At 40.9% G+C, this 27,319-nt stretch overlaps 1 protein-coding gene across 1 annotated transcript; it reads right to left on the bottom strand.

The window, feature by feature from the left end:
* Nucleotides 1–116: 116 nt before the first annotated feature.
* On the bottom strand, nucleotides 117–27,319 carry LOC134004350 (NACHT, LRR and PYD domains-containing protein 3-like). Its single transcript, XM_062443582.1, has 7 exons — nucleotides 27,272–27,319; nucleotides 24,670–24,736; nucleotides 24,032–24,320; nucleotides 5,434–5,649; nucleotides 2,847–3,273; nucleotides 1,800–1,988; nucleotides 117–129 (listed from the first exon to the last, which is right to left on the bottom strand). Exons 3-7 carry the CDS (start codon nucleotides 24,309–24,311, stop codon nucleotides 117–119), a joined length of 1,125 nt encoding a protein of 374 aa, XP_062299566.1. The 5' UTR covers nucleotides 24,312–24,320; nucleotides 24,670–24,736; nucleotides 27,272–27,319.

The following is a 27,319-nucleotide window of genomic DNA, read 5'->3' as shown; positions in this document are numbered from 1 at the left end:
AGGGCATCAGCATTAAAAATATAACATTGAGCTTTAATGTGTATCAGATCTCTTTAAACAGGCTGATTTCTGCCATTCTGCTCTTATATATTGATCAGACCTCTGTGCATTTCCTGCTACTTCTCTTCTCTACACCAACAAGAGAGAAAACAGCTGAGAGTTTCTTTCTGTGACCAACAGAATATCAGAAAGACTTCAGAACAACACCATGTAACACCAAAGAAAAGGCTCCATTGCTCGGTTCAACACACTCAGGGTTTTAGTCTTGTATGACCAGTAGTTTACGGAGGCTAATGTTGGTAAATGTTAGCAAACTTTACATATTGTTGTATAACTGACATTACTGAATCAGTTTGCTGATTGGCTGATCCTCCGTGCTCACTATGAAATGTTTCAGAAACCTTTAAGAAAAAAATGATGATGAAAGCATTTCTCTCTGACTTCAGAAATCTTCTTTGTAAAATGAAACAGAACTTATTTTAAACTCTTAATCATAGTGTTAAAAACAGTGTCTGTGTGATTATATATGATTTGCAGAACCTGCTCATGTAATAATAACTTCACTGCATTCACTGATAATTGTAAAATACTGATATATGTTGTGATAAAATGCTCCTGTAATAAAACCTCAACAACAACCTCTAAAATCCTTCATGTGTTTCACCAGATTTGAATGACTGTAAAATTCATTAATTACTAGAAATACACAGTTCCAGCACAACTCGACTCGCCTTGGTTCTTTTTGCATTTCCACTAGGGAAAGTACCTGGTACCTGGTACTTTTTTAGTGCCTGCTCTGGTGAGGTTCCAAGCGAGCCAAGCCGGTACTAAAATGTGACGTCGACACACTGCTGGCCGCTGATTGGTCAGAAGAGTTGTCGCTCGAAGAGTCATGAGCCGTCCCACACAAGAATCAAACCCGGCATTTTTAAATACCGGCAGCAGCGTTACAGCCATTCGGCTCAATTTTCTTGCTTTGTGTGTGACAGAAAGCCTCATACAGCAGTAAGTACACCACTGCCTCAATGTCCTCCATTGTTTATGTGTTTTGTGTCGCGTATAAAACGAAGTCACAGCAGTTTCGCGGAGCCGTGCTATGACCACCCCGCCCACGTTGAGTAGGTACTTTTTTGTAATGGAAAAGGTCTGTTCTGGAACCGTACCGAGGCGAGGCGAGCCAAGTCGAAGCGAGTCATGCTTGAACTGTGTAGTGGAAAAGCGCCATAAATATAACTGACATGATATTTTCAGCTATAAACAAGCACTATTTTCACAATAATACACATTTTATATTATTTATATTTGAAGAACTAAACTACTAATCTACACTGATTTATAATGTTAATCACATCTGGACTTACCGAGCCTTTCTGCAGTTCCTCATAGCTGGGATCAGTCTCAGTCGTCCCTCCTCTGATGTGTTGTACTTCTCCAGGTCCAACTCATCCAGAACCTTCTCTGACATCTGCAGCATGTAGGCCAGAGCTGAGCAGTGGATATCAGAGAGTTTCTTCTCTGATCTGTTCTCTGACTTCAGGAACTCTTGAATCTCCTGATGTACTGAGCGGTCGTTCATCTCCATCAGACAGTGGAAGATGTTGATGCTTCTGTCAGGAGAGATACGCTCCTCCTCCTCCTCCTCAACATCCACCTCTTCATCATCATCCACAGTATTCATCTCCTTCAGGTTGTTAATGACTCTCTGGATGGTTTCTGGACTGTTGTCTGTCTGACCCAGCAGGCCTCCTAAGAGACTCTGGTTGGACTCCAGAGAGAGGCCATGAAGGAAGCGAACAAACAGGTCCAGGTGGCCATTTTCACTTCTGAGAGATTTGTCCATGACTCTCTTGAGGAAGTCATCCAGGGATGGGTAATGGTTATCATCTCTGTCATCATCATCGTCATCATCATCGTCATCTTTCTGGTAGTCATCCAGAGATGAGTCACTGTACTCTTCTCCCAGGAAGTCCTCCACTACCTTTGTCTTCCTGTTGGTGTAACATTGGTACATGTAGACTGCAGCCAGAAACTCCTGAACACTCAGATGAACAAAGCTGTAGACTGATTTCTTCTGGAGTTTCTCTTTTTTGAAGATCTGTGTACAAAATCCTGATAACACCGAGGCCTCTGTGACATCAAGACCACACTGCTCCAGGTCTTCTTGGTAGAACATGACGTTTCCTTTCTCCAGTTGTTTAAACGCCAGCCTCCCCAGACTCAGAAGAAGTTCCCTGTCAGCCTTCATCAACTCCTCATCATACTTCTTTCTCTTTCTCTTATGTGCTTCATACTTGTTCTTCTTCCTCTTTGTCTGAACCACCAGGAAGTGTGAGTACATGTCAGTCAGGATCTTGGGCAGCTCTCCTCTCTGGTCTGGAGTCAACATGTCCTCCAGAACTGTAGCAGTGATCCAGCAGAAGACTGGGATGTAACACATGATGTGGAGGCTCCTGGATGTCTTGATGTGTGAGATGATTGTGCTGGACTGCTCTTTATCACTGAATCTCCTCCTGAAGTACTCCTCCTTCTGGTCGTCAGTGAAGCCTCGTACTTCTGTTACTCTGCTAACAAATATCAAAGGGATCTGATTAGCTGCTGCAGGTCGGGAAGTTATCCAGATGAGAGCCCGGGGAAGCATATTCCCCTTGATGAGGTTTGTCAACAGCACGCTGACTGATGACTTCTGTGTGACATCAGACACGACCTCACTGTTGTCGAAATCCAGTGAAAGTCTGCTTTCATCCAGGCCGTCAAAGATGAACAAAACTTTACAGACAGCGAGCTTCTCTGCTGTGAGCTTCTGTAATGTTGGATAGAAATGACAGATCAGCGTGAGCAGACTGTACTTTTCATCTCTGATCAAGTTCAGCTCCCTGAACGGAAGTGGAATCACCTGACTGATATCTTGGTTGTTGGAGCGCTGTGCCCAGTCCAGAGTGAACTTCTGCACTGAGAAGGTTTTTCCAACGCCAGCAACGCCGTTCATCAGAACGACTCTGATGATGCGTTTCTGTTGGTCAGGTAAGGGTTTAAAGATGTCCTGACGCTTGATTGGAGTGTCATGTACGGTCTTCATCTTGGAAGCTGTTTCAAGCTGCCTCACCTCATGTTGGGTATTTACTTCTTTACTCCTTCCCTCTGTGATGTGGACCTCAGTGTAAATACTGTCAATGGGGATTCTTTCTGTTTCATCAGTTCCATCAGTCACATCTTGATATCTTGTTATTAGAATGAGCTTATGTTCAGGTAAACCATCCTGATTTCCACTTTCATCTGAAAGACAAGAAAAATATAGCTTTGAACTACTATCAGTGTGTTTACATGTATTTATGTAACCAGGTTACTCAGAGAAAGGTTAGCTGGGTAATTAAGGTGTGAGGGGAAGAGTAATAAATGGATATATAGATCTTATGGTTTGATACTAAAATTGCTTGCAAGTTTAATCATCTCTTTAACTCTATCTGTGTTATCCATGCTTTCACTTTGCTGCCATGTGTAGTTTCATGTAGGGAACACTGGTCACTTAACCATGATCATAGGTGTTGGGATGTGGCCCCGAAAACAAAAGAAAGAAGTGTTTTGGGCGGAATGAGAAAAAAGAGGAGATCTGTAAGATCCTGTCTAAGCTGGAACCGTTCCTGGTGAGTTTGATTCTTTTAGACACTTTTTCTTATTTTTTGCAATGCAGCACAGTTACAGTTACATCCCACTTGTCACAAACTGGCTCAACATATGTGACAAGGAGGGGAGACAGGATTATAAGTGCCAAATGAAATTTATTTTTTGTAACTTAAACATATCTACAAAAAGCATGAGATGTGGAGAGTAGTGGCATCAGTGGTGAATGTAGTGTGTGGATGAGTGAGACATTTGTGTGTTGCTGTTGAATGCTGGTCTCTCTCTCTCTCTCTCTCTCTCTCTCTCTCTCTCTCTCTCACTCTCTCTCTCTCTCTCTCTCTCTCTCTCTCTCTCTCTCTCCTAGGCTCCACGCCGTTACAGGTTCTGGGTTTGTTTTGCCGTTTTCCTTTTACATTCAACAGCAACACACCTCATGCTTTTTGTAGATATGTTTAAGTTACAATAAAACATTTTCATTTGGCACTTATAATCCTGTCTCCCCTCCTTGTCACATATGTTGAGCCAGTTTGTGACAAGTGGGGGCTCGTCCGGGATCCAGTATGAGGATTAAATTAGCTTAGATTGGTTGCTTTCTTCACACCGCTGGTTTAGCGTGCATAAGTACCCCCCACCATTAACTGCATGAAGACTAGGGAGGAGTTAGTTAGCTAGTTTTAATGGTTGTAGTTAATATCAGTATAGGGGTGAGGCTCCTGTTCACCTGTTACCTCAGGTTTGGGTTTTCTGCGTGTCCCAGTCAAGGTTTGTAACTTGGTAGGCTGAGTGTTGGTTGGTTGGTGAGGATGGAGGGATGTGCTGGAAGATGCAGCCTGGAGGGAGTGCAGTACTGCCCGTCAGCTATTGGTAATGTATTAACCATGACCGATTGGGACATATTGTCAACTGTTTGATGTATAACACGAGGTGGAACCTCGTTCTTATGGAGGGGGGTGTTACGACCCCTCCCTTTCTGCTCGCCATCATGCAGCTGATTACTTCCTGCAGGAGTTGGCAGTCAGGGAGGGTCGTTAGGGCAAGGTGCTGACACCTGGTTAGGCTTTTTATTGAGGATTGGACATTTCACTTAGACCATACGAGCAGTATCAGGAGGATTTTCTTTGAGTTTGCCTAACATTGGACATTCAAATTGACACTTTTAATTTACACAATTAATTCTTTGTGAACTGATATCTGTTTTCTTCATAAATTGTGTTAACATACATTTAAGGTTACAGTTAGTATGTTGTGTCTGAATTCAACAAACAGTAAAAAGTGGTGGAAACCAACTTATTTAGACTTGTAGAGGATAATTTGTGTTAGTTTATCCTTTAGGTGGACTTTACATTTAAGGATAAATCTCTCTGAGTAATGTTCTCTACGTTCATTCAGCTGCTGTCACTCTGAGCTGCTCTACAGTCTTTGGTTCATGTTACGTGTTTACATGGCAGAGAATCAGTGTTCTCCAGGAGAAATCTACCTGGGAAATAATTAAATAATACATTTAATTTGTACCACACTTTTCATTCATAGTGAAACTGAAGTTTCTCAGATCTACAACCTCAATTACAGTAACCAATAACATTGCTTTGTTGGACCAGCTGTCAGAATTACATCACTGCCCACCTGACTAGAATTCATTCATGTTTCCCACAGTTACACCTAAAATCTTTCATTAATTCAATGACGAACCCCCAAAATTACCCACAGTGTGAAACCAGCCTGCAGGAAGTACTGTATGTCTGATGGTCAGTGGAGATATCACCAGATTGAATGTGGGCATAGATTCAAAAAATGCATAACTGTCCAAATACTTACTGTGTGAGCATTGAGGTGTCTCAGTGGTTGGTACTGTTGCCTCACAGCTAGAAGGTCCTGGGTTTGAACCCGTTTTGTCCCCGGTCGTCTCTGTGATGAGTTTAGATGTTTCCTCCGTGTTAGCGCTGGTTTCTGCTGGTTGCTCTGGTTTACTCCCACCATCAGAAACATCTGTGTTAGGGTTGATACCTCTGTCAGTGCCACTGCCCACTGCTCCTAGAGTATAGGATGGGTCAGATGCAGAGTATCAACTTTGTGTCAATGTCTGAAAACAAAGAAATCTTAATCTAAAACACTGAATACTATAAAGACACAGGCTGTTTCTCCTCACGGATCTGCTGTCTGGATGTGTCTGTTGGTCAGTGAAGATATCACCAGGTTTGAGGTGTGCATTGGTTCATTTAATTATGTAAACATTTAGTCTGATTTCATGTGCATCTGTCCCATTACTTTTGAACACTGTGTGTTAAAAGGTCTATATGTCCCACACAGATCTTTCTATGTTGATGTAAACCTACTCAAATTAAAACTGAGAATTTAATGTGGTCTCAATTATTTAATTAAATGTACTAAAAAAAACAGAGTCTGAAGAAGTAAAGATAATGTGTAACTGTCCAAATACTGGTTGGATATCTAAAATGATAAATAAAATATAAAGACAGGCTGTTTCTCCTCACAGATCTGCTGTCTGGATGTGAAATCATGTTTTTCTCTTCCTGTGACTGACCTTCTGCTCCTGAGCTGATGTTTTTACAACAAACCAGATCATTCCTGATAACTGACAGAGCAACTTAGTGTGGAAAAAGACAACTGGGACCCTCTTCTAGAGCAGGTCCTGAGAGGGACCAGGAGGCCACACCAGCACCTATCTGGCTCACTGGTGGGTGAAGGTGAAGACCTTGGTGTTTAAACACCAGACCAGGTTCTCATTCACTTAAATAAGAGAGTGAGTCCAAACATTTGACTGGTCCTGTAGGTCTACTGGTCTCATTGAACCACGACCTTTTGCAGGTACTGTGTTGATGCCTAAACATCCAGCAACACGGACACACAGAAAGCAGCTGTATGTTTTTCTTTAAGTGATTATCTAAAGTTGAATTATTTGGTACTGTCCAGCAGAAACTTTGTGCCCAAGACACATTTCCCTCTGGGACGATAAAGATTTAAAATAGATGCTGTGAGCCATCTAGCTAAAATGTATTTTAGAAATACAAATACAAATACAAATACAAAACAGTCTGTAATACTATTTTTTTTTTTTTACATATCTTTACGTTTTACCTTTTGGTTCTGGTTGGAAATGTTTTAAACTCTGCACCAGATCATTTCTTCTGATCTTTTCTAAAACTGTCATGGTTAGCTGCAGAGCTCCATGACCCTGATGTTTCTGTACCATCAGATCCACTGTGTCCCGCTTTGCTGCATTCTCCAGATCAGCCTTTGGGATGCCTTCAAGGTTCAGGAGCCACTTGAAATCCTTGAACTCATCTTCTTTCAAATCCTGCAGAGCTTTCCAGAGCTCCTCTTTAAGTTTATCCATTTTTGCTCCCTGCTGAAAATAAAACACATTTTAAATAGGAAGGACATGTATTCAGTTTTCATCTCATGCAACTTTACCAGTATGAATTTTGTACATGTTGATCTTACATGTTAATCATCTACTGCTTTAATAACTTTTTTTATTTTCATAGCTTCAGCCTGATTTTGTTTTCATCATCTGTCATTCTTATTGTTGCACTTTTGTTCGGTAAAATCATGTCTTTATGAAGTGCTGCCCTCTGCTGGTATTACAGCACATTTCATGATAAACTTCTATATGTTTACCTCACATACCTCTACAGGAGTTCATGAGTGATCAGCTGGTAACGTTGGACACTGAGGGAAGCTGTTTGGTGAAAACCTGAAGGGAAAATAAAAATGATGAGATACTACACTTCACTATTGTCATTCCTGGTGCTTAAACTGGGAGGTCAGAGGTCATCTGCTGATCATGAGCCAACAGGCATACAGTGTCTTTCTGAAGGACAACTAAGAAGGAAAGATGCTTGTTAACGTTACGATTTGAGGAACCACTGAACCTCCTGTATCACCTACTAGTGCTGCTACAGTTCTTGTTGAACTGATGCCAAACCTGCAAGGTAAGTTCATGAACTTTGTGCACAGTTGGCCCAACATAACATAACTATTTTCTACTTTTTTCTAACCATCCCATCTCAACATGGCGACCTGTTCAGACACAGAATCTGGTGTCATGAATGTGTAACATAACGAGCTCTCCACTGATTCAGCATTGCCAGATGTAACCATAAACTCCTGTCATGGGCTCTGCTGAAACTTCCTGCAGCTTCTCCTGCACACACCCCTCTGCTCACTCCACCAGTCAGCATCTGCCAGCTGTTCCCGCCATTACACTTACACTCCCCCTGCACTGTCTCTCAGTAAGAGTCACTCCTGCCTCTGCCCTTTCATTCTGTGTGTGTCTCCTCTCTGATCTGCAACTACTCCACTGTACAGATTTGGGTGTGTAATGCTAGTAGGCCTTCATCATTTCAGGTGATTTTGTACTTTAACAGCAACACCAAATAAAACAACTGAAGTAAAACTCAACTCATTTATTTTCCCATAGACAATGTTATGTGACTCATAGTTTGAACATTTCTCCGGCCGGACTGCTATAAAACTCTCCTGATTAAATCATCAGTACAAAAGATGAACAAATGCATCATTAAACATCTGGTTTCCATGTCACTCAGTACAATGGAGTAACTCACTGACATGTTTTATCTTTCTTGTCTCACCAACACCTGAGATAATATGACAGAAAGTGTTAACTAGTCAGAACACGAACTAAGTGATAGCTGCCAAATCATAAACCACACCTTCATGTACTTCTGTACATGTTCGGACACTTTAGTACTACTTTGCGTTCACTGTGGCACCATTATGTCTCACCTGTGTAGTAGTTGTGTAGTAATATTAACAGTAGCTGTAAGAATAATACTGACAGAAATAACAAGAGTCACAGTGATACTAGTACCACTACCAATGGCATTAATACTAGTAACACTAACAGTGATTTAACAGTAACACTAACAGCACAAGGAAACCAGAAACTCTCCGCTCAGAACAAAAGATTCAAAACAAACAGGCGGGAAACATTTCACAATGACAGAACAGGAAATAACATCTTTAAAACTCTGCCACTTTCACACATCTGCTTCTACACTCAAACATGAAGCACAAAATACTTAAAAAAACCCCAACTTATTAATGTCACAAAAGAATGTTTTATTACATTAACACTCACTCTGCCATATACGTCATACGTTAACCAGTACTCCTCGGCTCCACTGACTGTAAAATGGACTCTCACCTGAATGATTGCATAATTTACCTCCAGAGTTTCCTTCCTCCAGAGTTGCTCCTCCTTTCCTCTCAAACCTCAGCAGAAAAGCAAGTGAAGAGGTTTAAGGTGTTTCAGTGTTGTCCAGCAGGGGGCAGCATAGACCTGCCAGTACTAAACACACCAGTCATTAGTAGTAGAGGAGGTGCAGGGTAACGTTTTAAAATGACAATGGTGATTTGAGCTTAAATAAATGCAAAATAAAAAGCTAACTGTCATTTTATCATTGATTTTCTTTTCATTATGAGACATAATTTTAGGGAAATATATGTAACAATGTGTGCTGTATTTCAGTGTAGTTATTTCTTTGACGTGCCCTTGTTTGGATGTTAACCTGTTCAGCAACATTTCCAGCATGGGGTCGTGTGTGAAAGGGAGCAGGGATCAATATTTCAGGAAATCTGTACCATTCATTTCCTAAGCCCCCTGTACACAGCCTGTTCAAAGCAGGAATGTTACACTTTGAGTCTGTCTCACTGTTCAGTATAAAAAGGTACGGACACAGAATGAGGATTTATTACCTAAATAGGCCATAACAGAGCTGGATTGACTGTATTTATTAAAGTGAGAGCAGATAAAGTGGGTGAGAGAATCAACACCTCTCAGTCAGGGTTATTACAGTTAACTAAAACTAAAACTAGCAGTGAAAAGTGAGAGTTTAATTTTTTTTTTTTACAATGAACAATGCTTTTACTGTATTGTGTTCAGTTTGACTTCTTGAGATAACAGGCTTGTACCAGTAGGGGGCAGCAGAGCGGCTTCTGCATAACGCACAAGAAGAAAATGCTTAACGTGCAATTTATGATTTTCTAGAAACAAGAAGAAGAAGTTCCAGGAAGAAAACATCACAGCACAATATGGGAATGTTTAGACTCCAACCCTGCAGTAGATAACATAGCTTGGAAGCTCTCACAGGAAAGCAGGAGACCGCAAATTTTTGTTTTAATGCATTATTTCATCCTTTACAGCTTCTACTAATCAAGGCTTTCCTCCTAATACCTGAAACACTCAAACTAAGACTAAACTTAATTAGTTAAATTAGCTTTATGCTGGCTTTTGTGTGTTTCAGTGTAAAAAATCAAAGGCGGATCCTCTTTATGTCTATATTGCGGGTTCTCTGTATAAAAGAGGATCTAGTAACATTTCATGGAGATGCCTGTACAGCTGTATTGTGAACAAAAGCAGTCACGGGGAAGGCTTCATCCCGTCTGATGAAAGACGCTTTCACATAGAGTTTTTTAATGAATCAGAACACTTGACACATACAGTACTGTTCAAAAGTCTTAGGCCACAACAATCATATAAACCATCATATTAATTGAGGCTCCATTTAGGTTAAAGAGAGCCAGGTTCCTGCTATTGCTCCAGTGTAAGAGGAGGTCTGAATACTTACACACTTTAGTCTATAAAAGCTGTTTTCTTTTCTGTTTTTTAATACAGAAACACATTTCATGTATTTCCTGGTTGTATTCTAATAAAGAGACTGATAATAATGATATATGGTCATTATAGCATTGCTAAAACAACTGATCTAATGGTGGCCTGACTCATCACAATAACATGCACAATGATCACAAGACACTTCTCTTTAAAGCTAAAAACTATTTATTACAGTTTAATCAATGTATAGTTATAAACTGTTCTAATGTTCAGTAATAACAAATACTAAACAACTGCTGTGTATAATTATGTACAAATAGACAGGTGTGTGAGAGTGGGTGTGCTCAGGAGTGTGGGGGTTGAAGCAGGGTTTCCGCTGGACAAAAATGGCACAATGGCGCCGACTGATGGTCAGGGTTAGGGTTAGCAGCGGCTCAGCAGCAACCTTTTATATACAGTCTATGGCAGCGACACTGGCTGAAAATCAGGCTAGGATGTAGTTTAGCTTTATCCTATGCTACTTCACCAACAGCTGTAGGGTGTGGGATGTGAATATGTGTATGTGTGTGTGTGGTTAGTAAGAGAGAGAAACTTTTTTTTTTCAAAACATTATTGAAGTTTGCAATGTATAAAAAAAAAGTCATAGTTCACAGTTTGTGTAATAGCAACAACATGGTTTACAGTTATGTGAAGGCATAATAAGGGTCATTAACAGTAATAATAAATGAGAAAAGGGAAAGCCCAACGCTGTCCTCAAGCGTCCCGATCCTTCAGGCTAACGGTTGCTGATTTTGGCTCTCGAGGGGGGAAGAATCAGCAGTTGACATACGAGTGGAGGGCTTGGTGTCCACCGGAGGAAACCTTAGTTTTCCTCCCTTCTGCAGGACAAGGGTTTGAGAGCGGCTTCAGGTCGCAGGCTCTCTCGGATCTGGTAAAAGGGTGGCGTCCAGGGGAACACGGTTGAAGTCTTCTTCTTGTCCTGCGGGTCGAAGCTTCGAAGCAAAGGTTGGGGAGGAATACGTATATGTATGTATGGTTACCTTTTTAAGCCAGTCGCTAACGGAGACAGCATCTCATTCGCTTGTTGACTGGTAAAGGTAAGCTGTACTCACACGTCCCCATTTTAAAGATTTCGGTGACGTTAGTGGATGGAAGTAATGTCAGGTGTCTCACAGCCAATCAGGGACGAGAACTGAGGGATTATGGGATTTTGAGTACTAGGGTGATTTGACCCTAGTCCAGGGGGAAGGGAGGGGGCAGAGAGCCACCTTGGCGCTCTTTCCTTTGTTTGAAGGGTGAAGACAAAGAAAGCCATGTGCTCAGTTCATTTCCCACAGTAAAGGCAAGGCCTAACACTGTTCAGTTTGTAGTCAGTTAAGAGACTTAAGTGAAGATGACAAAATCCAGATCCAGACTCCAGTCCAGATGGATCGTTAGGATCCAGCTGATCCTCTCTCAACACTCCTGGATGTTCACTCTGACTCTAACAGAGATCATCACCATCTGATGAGAGAAGAAGAAAGAACAGAGGAGATAAATGAGTGTTTAGTGAGACTCACTTCATCAGCTGTCAGTCAGTGATGCAGCACATCCAGTATAAAGAGCAGCAGGGACTTCGGTCCTGTTCAGACCAGAAGTGGAACAGCTGTGCAGCGTAACCTGCTTCCTTTCAGCTCTCATGTTAACGTGTTGGAGTGAACACACTGAGCTCCAAGCTCACACACCTGCACACACTTTTACTATCAAGTGTTTCACTGAAGTACACAGAGGAAATAAAGTGCTGAGAGCTCTGACAAAGATGAACTGATCTATTGTTTAGTGTTGAAATGAGAGAACAAACACCTGAGATCAGATTTGATGGTGTGACAGTTTGATGATGAGGACCACTGTCTCTATACATCTTGTAAGGCTGTCAGCTGTAATCCAGCTTTATTTCCTGCAGACATCAACACAACAACAACAGTTGTCTTCACATCAACTCAAGCACAACAGGTTTCTGGCTCATTTGATTGGCTGACTGTTCTCTCTCTGTCTTTCTGTCCAATCCTGAAGCCTGTCACCATTCTCCTCTCACAGCTTCACTGAGCAAAGCAGCACTGAGAAGGTTGGAGGTTCACCAGGAAATACTGGATTTTTGCTTTGATACTGGCTGTGTTTAATACTAAACTGCTGAAACCAGCACAGACTGACTCCAACTCTCTACTGACCTCAGAGTCTCCAGTCTGCAGTCTGGATTCTTCTTAAAATCGCACAGCTGCTTCACATCTGAATCCACCATGTCATTGAGACTAAGATCCAGCTCTGTCAGATGGGAGGGGTTGGACTTCAGAGCTGAGGCCAGAGAAGCACAGCTTATCTCTGCCAAACTGCAGCACTGCAATCTGAATAAAGAATAAATGATGTAGATTAAAATCCAATCAAACAATATTCCAAACAGATATTAGTTGAGAGGGTCTTCTGTATACAGATGTGACTCGTTACCAAAAATTATAAACATTAATTTACTTTAACAACTAACAGTGGACATTTTTTACAGTTTCTTTAATAATCAGTCATCTTTTATAACTACACACTAAACTTTGTACAGTAAAAAATGAAAATATGGAAACAAATGAAGTTCATGGATGTAAGTTATGTATGTACATAAATTAGGTTCAGTTGTTAAACATTAAGATCAACAATTGTTACAGACAGTCAGTGAACTGACCTCAGAGTCTTCAGTTTACAGTCTCGATTCTTCAGAAAATCACACAGCTGCTTCAGTCCTGAATCCTGCAACATGTTTCCATTCAGATTCAGCTCACTCAAATGGGAGGGGTTGGAATTCAGAGCTGAGGCCAGAGAAGCACAGCTGATCTCTGACAAACTGCAGTCACACAGTCTGAATAAAGAACAAATGATGTGGATTAAAATCCATTTATAATCCAATCAGATGTGTTCAGGTTTTAAATGTGTAGTTCAACATTACTATGTCCTCATCAATGAGCTTTTCTCTAAAATGAGCAGAGTGACTTTGTCATTGTGTTATTGTGGATCATCATAATGTCAGCCTTCTACAGACATCATCCAAATGTCACCACAACATTCAGACACATAGTCATGTCAACACTGAGTCATAAACATGCTTTAAACACCTGCATTGATCTCTGTGAGTGTGTGTGTGTGTGTGTGTGTGTGTGTGTGTGTGTGTGTGTGTGTGTGTGTGTGTATGTATCTTTATGTGTATTTCTCTGTGTGTGCATGTCTGTGTATGTGGCTTTTTTAAACCTTTATTTATTCAGGTGAAATTCACTGAGAGCAATGCCCAGTACAACCACAGTCTGATATGCCAGCCACTGAGCAGCTTCACTGGAGCAGGTAGGATTAAATTCACTTCTCTAACCTTTAGGCCACCACTGCCCCTAACCCTATGTTTGAATGTGTTGTGTGTTGCGTATTGCATGTTGTGTGTATGTCTGACCCCAGAGCCTCCAGTCTACAGTCTCGACTCTTCAGAAAATCACACAGCTGCTTCACTCCTGAATCCTTCAGCTTGTTGTCACTCAGATCCAGCTTTGTCAGATGGGAGGGGTTGGACTTCAGAGCTGAGACCAGAGAAGCACAGCTGGTCTCTGCCAAACTGCAGCTGAACAATCTGAATAAAGAATAAATGATGTAGATTAAAATCCATTTATAATCCAATTAGATGTGTTCAGGTTTTAAATTTAATGACATAAAAATACTTTAAACACCTTTTAACTGCCATAAATATAATTTGTCATTATTTAATGTTTTGTTACATATTTTATTTCTATACTATTTATTTTCATGGATATTTATTTTCTTTGTGTAACACTGGGTAGGAATTTATTTTATGACCGTGTTGCAAGTGTGACAAATTTAATTGTAACAAGCCACTTGGGAGAAAAGGAGTACAGGTGAGTGGAGTAAAGAAGGTGCACTGTGCAAAACCTCCCCTAAGAAGTTCAAACCCTTAAGTTTCTGCAAAGAGACATTTTACTGCTCATTTTGAAGATTTTTTTCGGTTTTAAGTATCATATTTTTGTGGACATTATATTTTTGGTTTTGAAAGATTTGTCAAGTGGACTCATTCCCTCTCAGTTGTGTGCAGCCAGTGAAGTACGTTTATTTCTGTTATGTTGTATTGTGCTTATGTGTTTACATTCTATATATATACAAATATGTCTTAATTTTGCACACTGTGTATTTAAACAGTTCGACGGTGGCTTATCATGTTTTATGAGGAAGGAGGAAAATAAAGTCATCTGTATTTGAAGAACCATGGTCCCGTGTATTTCCTGGAGGGAGTGATACAACTGCACTGATCTGTGTGTGTGTGTGTGTGTGTGTGTGTGTGTGTGTGTGTGTGTGTGTGTTTGTGTGTGTGTGTGTATGTGTGTGTGTGTGTATGTGTGTGAAGGATCAATATCAATGATCAGACATTATTCATTAAAACACATTAAGGAATATAATAAAGAAATATTTCTCCTTCATCAAGTAAACTGGATCAGTTTCAAACATGCAAACAGATATTAGTTGAGAGGATCTTCTGTATACAGAAGTGTCTCTTTATCAAAAATTATAAACATTCATTGACTTTAACAACTAACAGTGGACATTTTCTACACTTTCTTTAACAATTAGTCATCTGTTATAACTACACACTAAACTTTGTACAGTACAAAATTAAATATGAAAACAAATGAACTTCATGGGTGCAAGTACTGTACTGTATGTACATCAATAAGGTTCAGTTGCAAAACATTAAGATCAACAATAGTAATAGACAATCAGTGAACTGACCCCAGAGTCTCCAGTCTACAGCCTCGACTCTTCAGAAAATCACACAGCAGCTTCAGTCCTGAATCCTGCAGGTCGCTTCCACCCAGATACAGGTCTCTCAGATGGGAGGGGTTGGACTTCAGAGCTGAGAGCAGAGAATCACAGCTGATCTCTGACATAATGCTGTCGCACAATCTGAATAAAGAATACATTATGTCAGTTTAGAAGACAAAATTTCTACTTGAATTAATTCAATGTTTCATAATCTGTTCACAGCTTCAAGCAGATATTAGTTGAGAGGATCTTCTGTATACAGATGTGACTCTTTACCAAAAATGATAAACTATCGCCTTGTTAGAGAACTTTCCATCAATTACGTCAATCATTGGCATGTATTGGGTCAAACTAGGCTTTGTGGTCTGCTCCTTTTGAGGAAAACGGGAGGCATTCTCTTACCACTGTCTCAAGGGGAGACAGTGTCTAAACCTAGATGTGGTGTAGCCTTGTGATAACCGCAAAGCCTAGTTTGACCCAATACATGTCAATGATTGACATAAATTATCGAAAAAGGTTATTACGCTGGAGATTTCTACAGTTACTTTAGGAATCAACTTTGTACAGAAAAAAATGAAAATATGGAAACAAATGAAGTTCATGGATGTAAGTTATGTATGTACATAAATTAGTTTCAGTTGTTAAACATTAAGATCAACAAATGTAACAGACAGTCAGTGAACTGACCTCAGAGTCTCCAGTTTACAGTCTGGACTCTTCAGAAAATCACACAGTTGATTTATTACTGAATCCTGCAACTTGTTTCCATTCAGATCCAGCTCTCTCAGATGGGAGGGGTTGGAATTCAGAGCTTTGACCAGAGAAGCACAGCTGATCTCTGACAAACTGCAGTGACTCAATCTGAACAAAGAATAAAAGATGTTACTTTAGAAGACAAAGTTCATGCTCCAAATATTGCGTCATAATCAGGTTTAAATGATAGAAACTATAAACAGCTGAACCCAACAGAATGTAAGATGGAGTTTGGGAAAATAGGAGGAAAAGTATGTTTAACAATTCTTCAACATTTACATTTGATGGAATGGTGTCTTTATAAAAAAATCACAAATAAATAATCATAATAAATAATCATAAATAAATAATGGTGTCTGACCCCAGAGTTTCCAGTCTACAGTCTAGACTCTTCAGAAAATCACACAGCCGCGTCAGTCCTGCTGAATCCTGCAGGTTGTTCCAGCTCAGATCCAGCTCTGTCAGATGGGAGGGGTTGGAATTCAGAGCTGAGACCAGAGAAGCGCAGCTGCTCTCTGATAAACTGCAGAACTTCAATCTGAATAAAGAATAAATGATGTAGATTAAAATCCATTTATAATCCAATCAGATGTGTTCAGGTTTTAAATGTGTAGTTCAACATTACTATGTCCTCATCAATGAGCTTTTCTCTAAAATGAGCAGACTGACTTTGCCATTGTGTTATTGTGGATCATCATAATGTCAGCCTTCTACAGACATCATCCAAATGTCACCACAACATTCAGACACATATTCATGTCAACACTGAGTCATAAAATGTTGCTGAAGTAAGTTAAGTCTGTAAATAGAGGATCAATATGAAATCAGACACATTGCACTCAAGGCCGGATCTACTATATGGGCAGTCTGGGCAATTACCCAGGGGCTCTTGAACAGAAAGGAGCCTACAATGATGCAAACAAAAAGCACTTTTTTCAGTCAGTTTTTGTTGGTCTGTACAGAAATGTGACACAAGGCTTGACCCATTCTCTTGATGTTAATAATCATGGTCACCGTTGGAAACCCCAGTATGTCCAACACAAAATATATAGTTACAAGATTTCCACTTGACAGTATTATCCAATCAGAATAAAATAAAAGATGTTTGGAGGACATAAGCTTCAGTGCCCAGGGGGTGCTGAGGGTACTAATGCAGCCTTGGTTGGACTAAAAATGTTAATCATTTATTACATTAACTCTTCTTCCTGTATTTGTGTGTAACTAAAACATGTAATTGGTGCCAGGTGGCATTCTTCCATACTGACTTTGACGTGGTCTCTTACTAACACAGCTACACTGTAGAAAATGACTTCATAAGTTGAGCTCAAGCTTTTATAAGGCTTTGACAGTCTGGTAGACTCACGCTTGGTTTGTATGAGAATATTTAAAACTAAATACCCTCTTTGAGTTTGGATCCCTCCACTGCAGCTCAGCAAGGAAACACAAAGAAACACAAACATACTTACTCAGACTGCTGAAGCCTCATATTAGTTTAAACTCTAGAAGTCATGTTTACATAAAATAAGAAGTTTCATTTCCTGAAAAAAATTCTATAGGTTTGTCTTGAAAATGTATGAGCCAAACATTTGAAACCTCGGTAAAGAATTGGAACTAAATATATTTTAAAGAAATTCTACCAAATCAACAGCCAGTGAACTGACCCCAGAGTCTCCAGTCTACAGTTTGGACTCTCCAGTCCAGCAGACAGATGATCCACTTCTGAATCAGACAGGTTGTTTCCACTCAGGTCCAGATCTGTCAGATGAGGGTTGGACTTCAGAGCTGAGGCTAAAACTTCACAGTGAGTCTCTCTGAGTTCACAATAAGAAAGTCTGTAATGACAAATATATTACAACATATGTTATCATGAAAGAGGACACTTTATATTTACTTCATGCATTTGATGATGAAACAGTTTGATTATTTTGATTAACATTTGTTTTTCACAGCTGTAGTAAACATGTTACAAACCAGGACCTTTCATGGCTTAAGCACTTTTAGCCTCCCCATATCAATAAACAAACCAACTATTAACATACCAGTGAGTAGGATGACCAGTTCAGGAGGTCAGGAGGGTAATGAAGCAAAGAAGCCAGAAGCTCTGGGAATAGCTTCATTCCAGCACAACAGGACTAATCTCAGACCAATATTTGACTGTCATACATATCAAAGAAATGTGAAGGTGTGAATTAACCTTTCACACTACGAACTCAGTCACCGACACCCACAGAAACACTGCCCTTCTCCAAATGGCATAATGCCAGGATAGGATAATCCTACTGAATTTGGCACAGGACATTGGGGGTTCAATTCCCCATCAGGGTGGGGTAACACATACCCAGTGTGGACCCTTAGGCAAGGTCCTTAATGTATTGAGTTATTGTCAGTAATTGGGTACCTACTAGGACCATTACTGAGACCAATCAGCTGATATACAGCACAGCTACAGTGATCCTAGAGATGCTTGGCTACAAGATGAACACCATAAGCCACAAAGGCCATTACCCGCCATGGATAAGGAGGCTGGAGGCCAAAATCAAGGCAACATGGAGAAAAATGAGTCACCTCATATTATAGAAAGGTGTGGGGAAGAAAGGGATACCCAGGAATTACAACAAGCTGTCTGTACCTGAGGCACTGGAGACTGCCAAGCAAAGGCTCACAGCTTTGGCTGCCCGCCTGAAGAGATACACCGGAGAAGCATAAACCAGGAGAATAAACATGGAAGGTACCTCCAAAGGTGGTTGAGAATGACCGAGCTAAGATCCTGTGGGACTTCCAGATCCAGACTGACAAACTGGTGCTGGCTAACCAACCGGACATTGTGTTGGTCCACAAACAACAGAAGAAGGCGGCGGTGATACATGCAGCGATCCAGAGAGACAGCAACATCAGGAAGAAGGAACATAAGAAGCTTGATAAGCTTGAAATACCAAGAAAGAGGAGCTAGAGAAGATGTGGGGAGTAAAGGTAACAGTGGTGCCAGTGGTAATGAGAGCACTGGGAGCTGTGACCCACAAACTGGGAGAGTGACTGAAAAACTGATTCAGCACAAACACAATTAACAAACCAATGAGGTTTAATTATTTTCAACATGTCATCAGAAAGATGTTATGAGGGTATCAGCATTAAAAATATAACATTGACCTTTAATGTGTATCAGGTCTCTTTAAACAGGCTGAATTCTGCAATTCTGCTCTTATATATTAATCTCTACACAGACCTCGGGGTCTTGTTCACGAGTGAGGGAAGTATGGAGCGAGAGATCGACAGGCGGATCGGTGCGGCGTCCACAGTAATGCGGGCTCTGCACAGATCCGTCGTGGCAAAACTCTTGATTTACCAGTCGATCTTCGTTCCTACCTATGGTCATGAGCTTTGGGTAGTGATTGAAAGAACAAGATCGCGGGTACAAGCGGCCGAAATTAGCTTCCTCCATAGGGTGACTGGGCTCTCCCTTAGAGATAGGGTGAGAAGCTTGGTCATCCGGGAGGAGCTTGGAGTAGACTCCCTGCTCCTCCGCGTTGAGAGGAGCCAGATGAGGTTGCTTGGACACCTAGTAAGGATGCCTCCCGGACGCCTCCCTGGTGAGGTGTTCAGGGCATGTCCCACCGGTAGGAGACCCCAGGGAAGACCCAGGACACGCTGGAGAGACTTATGTCTCTCGGCTGGCCTGGGAACGCCTCGGGATCCCCCGGGAAGAGCTGGACAAAGTGGCTGGGGAGAGGGAAGTCTGGGCTTCCCTGCTTAGGCTGCTGCCCCCGCGACCCGACCCCAGATAAAGCGTCAAGAAGATAGATGGATGGATGGAATTTTTAGAAATGATTACAACTTTAAACAAGAAGAGTAAGCACTTTTTAAAACAATAATAATAATTTTATATGATTTATACTAATTAAGTAACTAAACTAAAAATCTACACTGATTTATACTGTTAATCACATCTGGACTTACAGAGCCTTTCTGCAGTTCCTCACAGCTGGGATCAGTCTCCGTCGTCCCTCCCGTGATGTGTTGTACTTGTTCAGGTTGAACTCATCCTGAACCTCCTCTGACATCTGCAGCATGTAGGCCAGAGCTGAGCACTGAAACTCAGAGATTTTCTTCTCTGATCTGTTCTCTGACTTCAGGAACTCTTGGATCTCCTGATGTACTGAGTGGTCGTTCATCTCCATCAGACAGTGGAAGATGTTGATGCTTCTGTCAGGAGAGATATCCTCACTGTTCATCTCCTTCAGGTTGTCGATGACTCTCTGGATGGTTTCTGGACTGTTTTCTGTCTGACCCAGTAGGCCTCCTAAGAGACTCTGGTTGGACTCCAGAGAGAGGCCATGAAGGAAGCGGACAAACAGGTCCAGGTGGCCATTTTCACTTCTGAGAGATTTCTCCATGGCTGCCTGAAGGAAGTCATCCAGAGATGAGTAACTGTAGTCTTCTCCCAGGAAGTCCTTCAGTTCCTCTGTCTTCTTGCTGGTGTAACAGTGGTACATGTAGACTGCAGCCAGAAACTCCTGAATGCTCAGATGAACAAAGCTGTAGACTGTTTTCTTCTTGAGTTTCTCTCTTTTGAAGATCTTACAAACTCCTGATAACACCGTGGCCTCTGTGACATCAAGACCACACTGCTCCAGGTCTTCTTGGTAGAACATGATGTTTCCTTTCTCCAGTTGTTTAAACGCCAGCCTCCCCAGCTTCAGAAGAAGTTCCCTGTCAGCCTCCGTCAGCTCCTCATCATACTTCTTCCTCTTTGTCTTGTGTGCTTCATACTTTTGCCTCTTCATCTTTGTCTGAACCACCAGGAAGTGTGAGTACATGTCAGTCAGGGTCTTGGGCAGCTCTTCTCTCTGGTCTGGAGTCAACATGTGGTCCAGAACTGTAGCAGTGATCCAGCAGAAGACTGGGATGTGACACATGATGTGGAGGCTCCTGGATGTCTTGATGTGTGAGATGATTGTGCTGGACTGCTCTTCATCACTGAATCTCTTCGTGAAGTACTCCTCCTTCTGGGAATCAGTGAAGTCTCGTACTTCTGTTGCTCTACTAACAAATATCAAAGGGATCTGATTGGCTGGGAAAAAAATTGGAAAAATGCATTTAGCTCTTTTTATGAAGATTTCTCATCCATGTGGAGGTAAAAAGAGACTCTGTTAACAGTGGACCATAACAACTGTACTGAGGACTGGAGGTCTAGTCTAAGCTGGACCCGTTCCTTGTTCTATGTCTGGTGAGTTTGATTCTTTTAGACATTTTGTCTTATTTTTTGCAATGCAGCACAGTTACTGATTTCTATTTTTGCATTTTGATTGAGGATTGGACATTTCACTTGGACTATACGAGCAGAGGTTTTTCTTTCAGTTTGACTAACATTGGACATTCAAATTGACACTTTTAATTTACACAATTAATGCTTTGTGAATTGTAAATTGTGTTAACATACATTTAAGTTTCCAATTAGTATTGTCACAATCTGTTCTGCTCTTCTCCTGCTGCTGGTACATTTCCATTCACCACACCCCTGCTTCACTCTGCCAGTCAGCCACACCCACCTCATCAGCCAACTTTGTTCACCTGGACTCTCAGCTGCAACTCATCTGTAATCAAGCCACTTTATAAGCCTGTCCTGCCCACGCACACATTGCCCGATCGTCATTTGCAATTGCTTCAGGCCAGACCTTCCAGCACTGATTCCCTGGTTTTGACCCTGCTTGCGTTTGACCTCCTCTCCTCGTGTCTTCCCCTGTAAACGCACCAGTCTTCTGTTCCTGACTTTGAGTATTGCCTGTTGCTGTGTGGCGTCCTCCAGCTTCAATCCTGTCCGGAGAGCCCAGAAACTCCAGCTTGGTCAACCTCAAGTCTGTGAGTTCTACTGGCATTATCTTACCTGCTGCCAACTCTGTCTTCAGTGACCCTAAGCCCTGTCTGTTGCCCTACACATTCTGCCTATATCTGTTCAATCACCTTGCGGACTGTAATAAAGATCATTTAAAACTGGTGTTCTGTGCTGCAATTGGGTCCTACCACCTCTACCCGTTACAAGTATGTCCTTTGTAAACTGTCAAGACAGCTTATAAGACCCCCAAAAACAGACTTCCTCACGTAACCTGATCTTATAAAATAGATCATAGTAGCCATCAAACTGTAATTGTAATAAGTGTAAAACTTTTTTTTTTTTTGATTGCTACAGGGGGAACATGTTAACATGCACAGTACTGGTTACTGTAAATCTGTGTGTTCAAGCAACAAATCACTGATCAGAAGATGTTTATCAGTCCTGACTTTTTCTGTGTGTTTGAGCCAGAACTTTTCCTGACAGCCTGAATGTGTCTGAATTCAACAAACTGTAAAAAGTGGTGGGAACTACCTTATTTAGACCTGTAGAGGATAACTTGTGTTAAAGTTTTAGTTGGACTTTAAATGTAAGGATAAATCTCTGAGTAATCTCTACTTTCATTCAGCTGCTCTACACTCTTTGGTTCATTCATGTTTACATGGCAGAGAAATCTGATTTCTCCTGGAGAAATAATATAATACATTGCACACTTGACAAGAGTTTATTCATGTTTTCCACAGTTACATCTAAAATCTTTCATTAATCCAATGACGACCCCCAAAATTACCCAATGTGAAATCACTGTCTGATGGTCAGTGGAGATATCACAAGATTTAATGTGAGCATAGATTCACATAGTTATGTTCATTTAGTCTGATTTAATGTGTATCTGTCCATTATTTTTGGACACTGTGTTAAAAGGGCTATCTCCTATACAGTTCTGATGTAAGCCTACTCAAATTAAAGCTTTAATGTAGGATCAGTTATTTTAAATTGAATGTGAGCCTGACAAATAAAAAATAAAAAATGCACAATTGTCTAAATACTTACTGTGTGAGCAGTGAGGTGTCTCAATGGTTGGTACTGTTGCCTCACAGCTAGAAGGTCCTGGGTTCGAACCCTTGTTGTCCCCGGTCGTCTCTGTGATGAGTTTAGATGTTTCCTCCGTGTTAGCGCTGGCTTCTGCTGGTTGCTCTGGTCTACTCCCACCATCAGAAACATCTGTGTTAGGGTTGTTACCTCTGTCAATGCCACTGCACACTGCTCCTAGAGTATAGGATGGGTCAAATGCAGAGTATCAACTTTGTGTCAATGTCTGTGTACTGAGAAATTAAATATATTTAAAAAAAAAATCTAAAATAACTATAGACACACGCTGTTTCTCCTCACAGATCTGCTGTCGGGATGTGTCTGTTGGTCAGTGAAGTTATCACCAGGTTTAAAGTGAGCATTGGTTCACTTAGTTATATAATCATTTAGTCTGATTTTATATGTATCTGTCCCATTACTTTTGAACACTTTTAAAAGTCTTTATGTCCTACACAGTTCTTTCTATATTGATGTAAACCTACTCAAATTTAAAACTGAGAATTTAATGTGGCCTCAATTATTTATTTAAATGTACAAAAAAAAAAAAAATAGTCTGAAGAACTAAAAATGTGTAACTGTCCAAATACTGGTTGGATATCTAACATGACAAGAAAATATAAAGACACAGGCTGTTTCTCCTCACAGATCTGCTGTCTGAATGTGAAATCATGTTTTTCTCTTCCTGTGACTGACCTTCTGCTCCTGAGCTGATGTTTTTACAACTAACCAGATCATTCCTGATAACTGACAAATCAACTTAGTGTGGAAAAGGACAACTGGGACCCTCTTCTAGAGCAGGTCCTGAGAGGGACCAGGAGGCCACACCAGCACCTATCTGGCTCACTGGTGGGTGAAGGTGAAGACCTTGGTGTTTAAACACCAGACCACCTTCTCATTCACTTGAATAAGAGAGTGTGTCCAAACATTTGACTGGTCCTGTAGGTCTACTGGTCTCATTGAACCACAACCTTTTGCAGGTACTGTGTTGATGCCTAAACATCCAGCAACACGGACACACAGACAGCAGCTGTATGTTTTTCTTTAAGTGATTATCTAAAGTTGAATTATTTGGTACTGTCCAGCAGAAAATGTATGTGCCCAAGACAATAAAGACTTAAAATAGAGAGAGAGACTAACATGACTGGTTGCAGCGAGCAACAAGGATGTAGCAGGTTAAAAAAAAAAAAACTGATTTATTGATTTTTCATGCTGTGAGCCAGTTAGCCAAAATCAGTCTGTAACACTATTTTTTTCATATCTTTTGTGTTAACACCTTACTATTGACAGATAACTGTCCTCTTACTTACCTTTTGGTTCTGGTTGGAAGTTTTGTAAACGCTGCACCAGATCATTCCTTCTGATCCTTTCTAAAATCTTCTTGGTTAACTGCAGAGCTCCATGATCCTGATGTGCCTTTACCATCAGATTCACTGTGCGCGTCATTTCTGCCTTCTCCAGCTGAGACTCTGGGATGCCTTTAAAGCCCTCCACGATGTCATCCAGCTCCAGGAACCATTTGAACTTCCTAAATTCATCTTCTGTTAATTTCTCAAGAATATTCAGCAGCTCCTCTTTAAGTGCCACCATTTTGGCTCCCTGCTGAACATAAGACACATTTTAAACAGGAAGGACATGTAATCTTCATCTCATGCTACTTTACCACAAGTTCATCTTACATGTTAATCATTTACTGCTGGAATAACTTTTTTATCATTTTCATACTTTCAGTCTTTCAACATCACAAAACTCTGTCAGGAAGTAAACAACAAACTTTTGCCATGCTCCAAATATTAGGCTTTTGGTGACTGTATTTCATATGAAATGAGAATATCTCATTCTTAGTGTTGCACTTTTGGTGGGCAGCATCATGTCTTTATGAAGTGCTGCCCCCTGCTGGTATTACAGCACATTTCATGATGAACTTATATTTATTGACCTCACATACCTCTACAAGAGTTCATGAGTGATCAGCTGGTAACGTTGGACACTGAGGGAAGCTGTTTGGTGAAAACCTGAAGGGAAAAAGAGGTCAGAGGTCATCTGCTGATCATGAACCAGGAGACATACAGTGTCTTTCTGAAGGACAACTCAGAAAGATGCTTGTTAATGTTATGATTTGAGGAACCACTGAACCTCCTGTATCACCTACTAGTGCTGCTACAGTTGTTGGTGATAAACACTCATCATGTTTATTCTTGTTGAACTGATGCCAAACCTGCAAGGCCCAACATAACATAACTATTTTCTACTATTTTCTAACCGTCCCATCTCAACATGATGACACAGAATCTGGTGTCATGAATGTGTAACATAACGAGCTCTCCACTGATTCAGCATTGCCAGATATTCTTTGTTGTTAAAACCATGTGCCTACATTACTCACGATGTAACCATCCACTCCTGTCATGGGCTCTGCTGAAGCTTCGTGCTTCTCCTGCACACACCCCTCTGCTCACTCCACCAGTCAGCATCTGCCAGCTGTTCCCGCCATTATACTTACACTCCCCCTGCACTGTCTCTCAGTAAAAGTCATTGTTTTTCTCCTTACTCCTGCCTCTGCCCAGGGAAGTAATTTTTGGGGGGGACACAGGGGACATGTCCCCTGCACTTTTTCAAAAGGCCGTTTTGGTCCCCTGCAGTTTTTACCGTCCAAAATCAATGTTACGCTATGGTAAACAGAAACACGTCAAGCACTAGGACCAAGCGGGAAAAGGCCACTCAAACTGAAGCCTGTCTCCCTTAGTTTAGACCGCCCACAAGCTCCTCGATTGGCTGCCGTTTCTTGTGTGATTGGCTGTCCCCGCTGTCACTCCATCATCAGGTTGTAAACGGCACCAGGATTTGAACACCGGTCTGCTAGTTGCCAAGGAGTCGCTGTTAATCTGCCACTGTAAATTGGGCGTTTGTTTTGCCTGGGTCACGTTAGAAGGGTTGTAATATCAGAGGTTTCATTTACATTAACGTTTGAATCGGTGTGGTGTATCTGTGTTTGGTAATTAGGCGCAGGCAGCCATGACGTCTAAAAAAAAAAGAAAAGTGGACATCAGAGACTTCTTTACAAGTCAAAGTGTAAGTTACTCAAAGAAATGCGTTAAACTCATCCTACAACACATTTACTGGCTCCCAATAAAGCAGCATATCCTCATCAATTACAAAGCTCTCAATAATCTTGTAAAGCAGGCAGCGGTCCCCAACCTTTTTTGCGCCACAGACCGGTTTAATGTCAGACAATATTTTCACGGACCGGCCTTTAAGGTGTGGCGGATAAATACAACAAAATAAAATAATACGACCAGCACAAAAACTGTGGTATTTTGTAAATATAATAATAAACGTGAATCCACTGTGTAACTTTATTAGTATCGTCCTCCTGACATGCCCCAAGTCATAAGAGTCCTCTGCCCTCTCTGCCCCTTAACGCTCTCTGGTCGCTATGGTAACGCTTTAACGTGCCTTCAAAATATCCTGGTATTGTCTGTTAATTAATACAGTTTTCTTTTTCTTAAAAATACTTGTGTCCCCCCCACTTCTGAAATGAAAATTTCGTCCTGCCTCTGCCCTTTCATTCTGTGTCTCTTATCTGATCTGCAACTACTCCACTGTACAGATCTTGGGTGTGTAATGCTAGTAGGCCTTCATCATTTCAGGTGATTTTGTACTTTTACAGCATTTTCACAAACATATGTTTAAACACCAAATAAAACAACTGAAGTAAAACTCAACTCATTTATTTTCCCATAGACAATGTTATGTGACTCATAGTTTGAACATTTCTCCGGCCGGACTGCCATAAAACTCTCCTGATTAAATCATCAGTACAAAAGATGAACAAATGCATCATTGAACATCTGGTTTCCATGTCACTCAGTACAATGGAGTAACTCACTGACATGTTTTATCTTTCTTGTCTCACCAACACCTGAGATAATATGACAGAAAGTGTTGACTAGTCAGCACACGACCCATAACTAACTGATAGCTGCCAAATCATAAACCACACCTTCATGTACTTCTGTACATCTTCGGACACTTTAGTACTACTTTGCCTTCACTGTGGCACCATTTTGTCTCACCTGTGTAGTAGTTGTGTAGTAATATTAACAGTAGCTGTAAGAATAATACTGGCAATAATAACAAGAGTCACAGTGATACTAGTACCACTACCAATGGCATTAATACTAGTAACACTAACAGTGATTTAACAGTAACACTAACAGCACAAGGAAACCAGAAACTCTCCGCTCAGAACAAAAGATTCAAGACAAACAGGCAGGAAAAATGTCATAGTGACAGAACAGGAAGTAACATCTTTAAAACTCTGTCACTTTCACACAGATCTGCTTCTAGACTAAAACATGAAGCACAAAATAGTTTAGTTTGTTTTACTTATTCATATGTCAAAAGAAAGTTTTACATTCTTTCAGTAGTTTGGCAAATTGTGAAAATGTATTTTGAATCAAACAGCAGATGTCTTCTCTCTACAGTCCACATGGAGAAAAAGACTCACAGACTTTTATCATTAATAGAAATGTGGTATTAACACTCACCCTGCTTTATACGTCCTGTTTTCTTCCAAAAGCTTTAATCAGTGCTCC

Source organism: Scomber scombrus, chromosome 22 (genome assembly GCF_963691925.1).
Source record: "Scomber scombrus chromosome 22, fScoSco1.1, whole genome shotgun sequence".
NCBI classification, from domain to species: Eukaryota; Metazoa; Chordata; class Actinopteri; order Scombriformes; family Scombridae; genus Scomber; species Scomber scombrus.
The sequence above is the reverse complement of the archived record's forward strand: the minus strand, read 5'-3'. Positions and strand labels throughout refer to the sequence as shown.

Bases quoted from the DNA above. Each gene is read 5' to 3' on its own strand.
- LOC134004350 (XM_062443582.1), bottom strand. From the start codon at position 24,311: ATGGTGGCACTTAAAGAGGAGCTGCTGAATATTCTTGAGAAATTAACA. The intron at 5,650-24,031 runs GTAAGTAAGAGG...CCTATACTCTAG, and splicing joins CTTCCAACCAGAACCAAAAG to GAGCAGTGGGCAGTGGCACT. The intron at 1,989-2,846 runs GTACAGTCTGCT...TTACACCAACAG, and splicing joins AACTTGATCAGAGATGAAAA to GAAGACAAAGGTAGTGGAGG.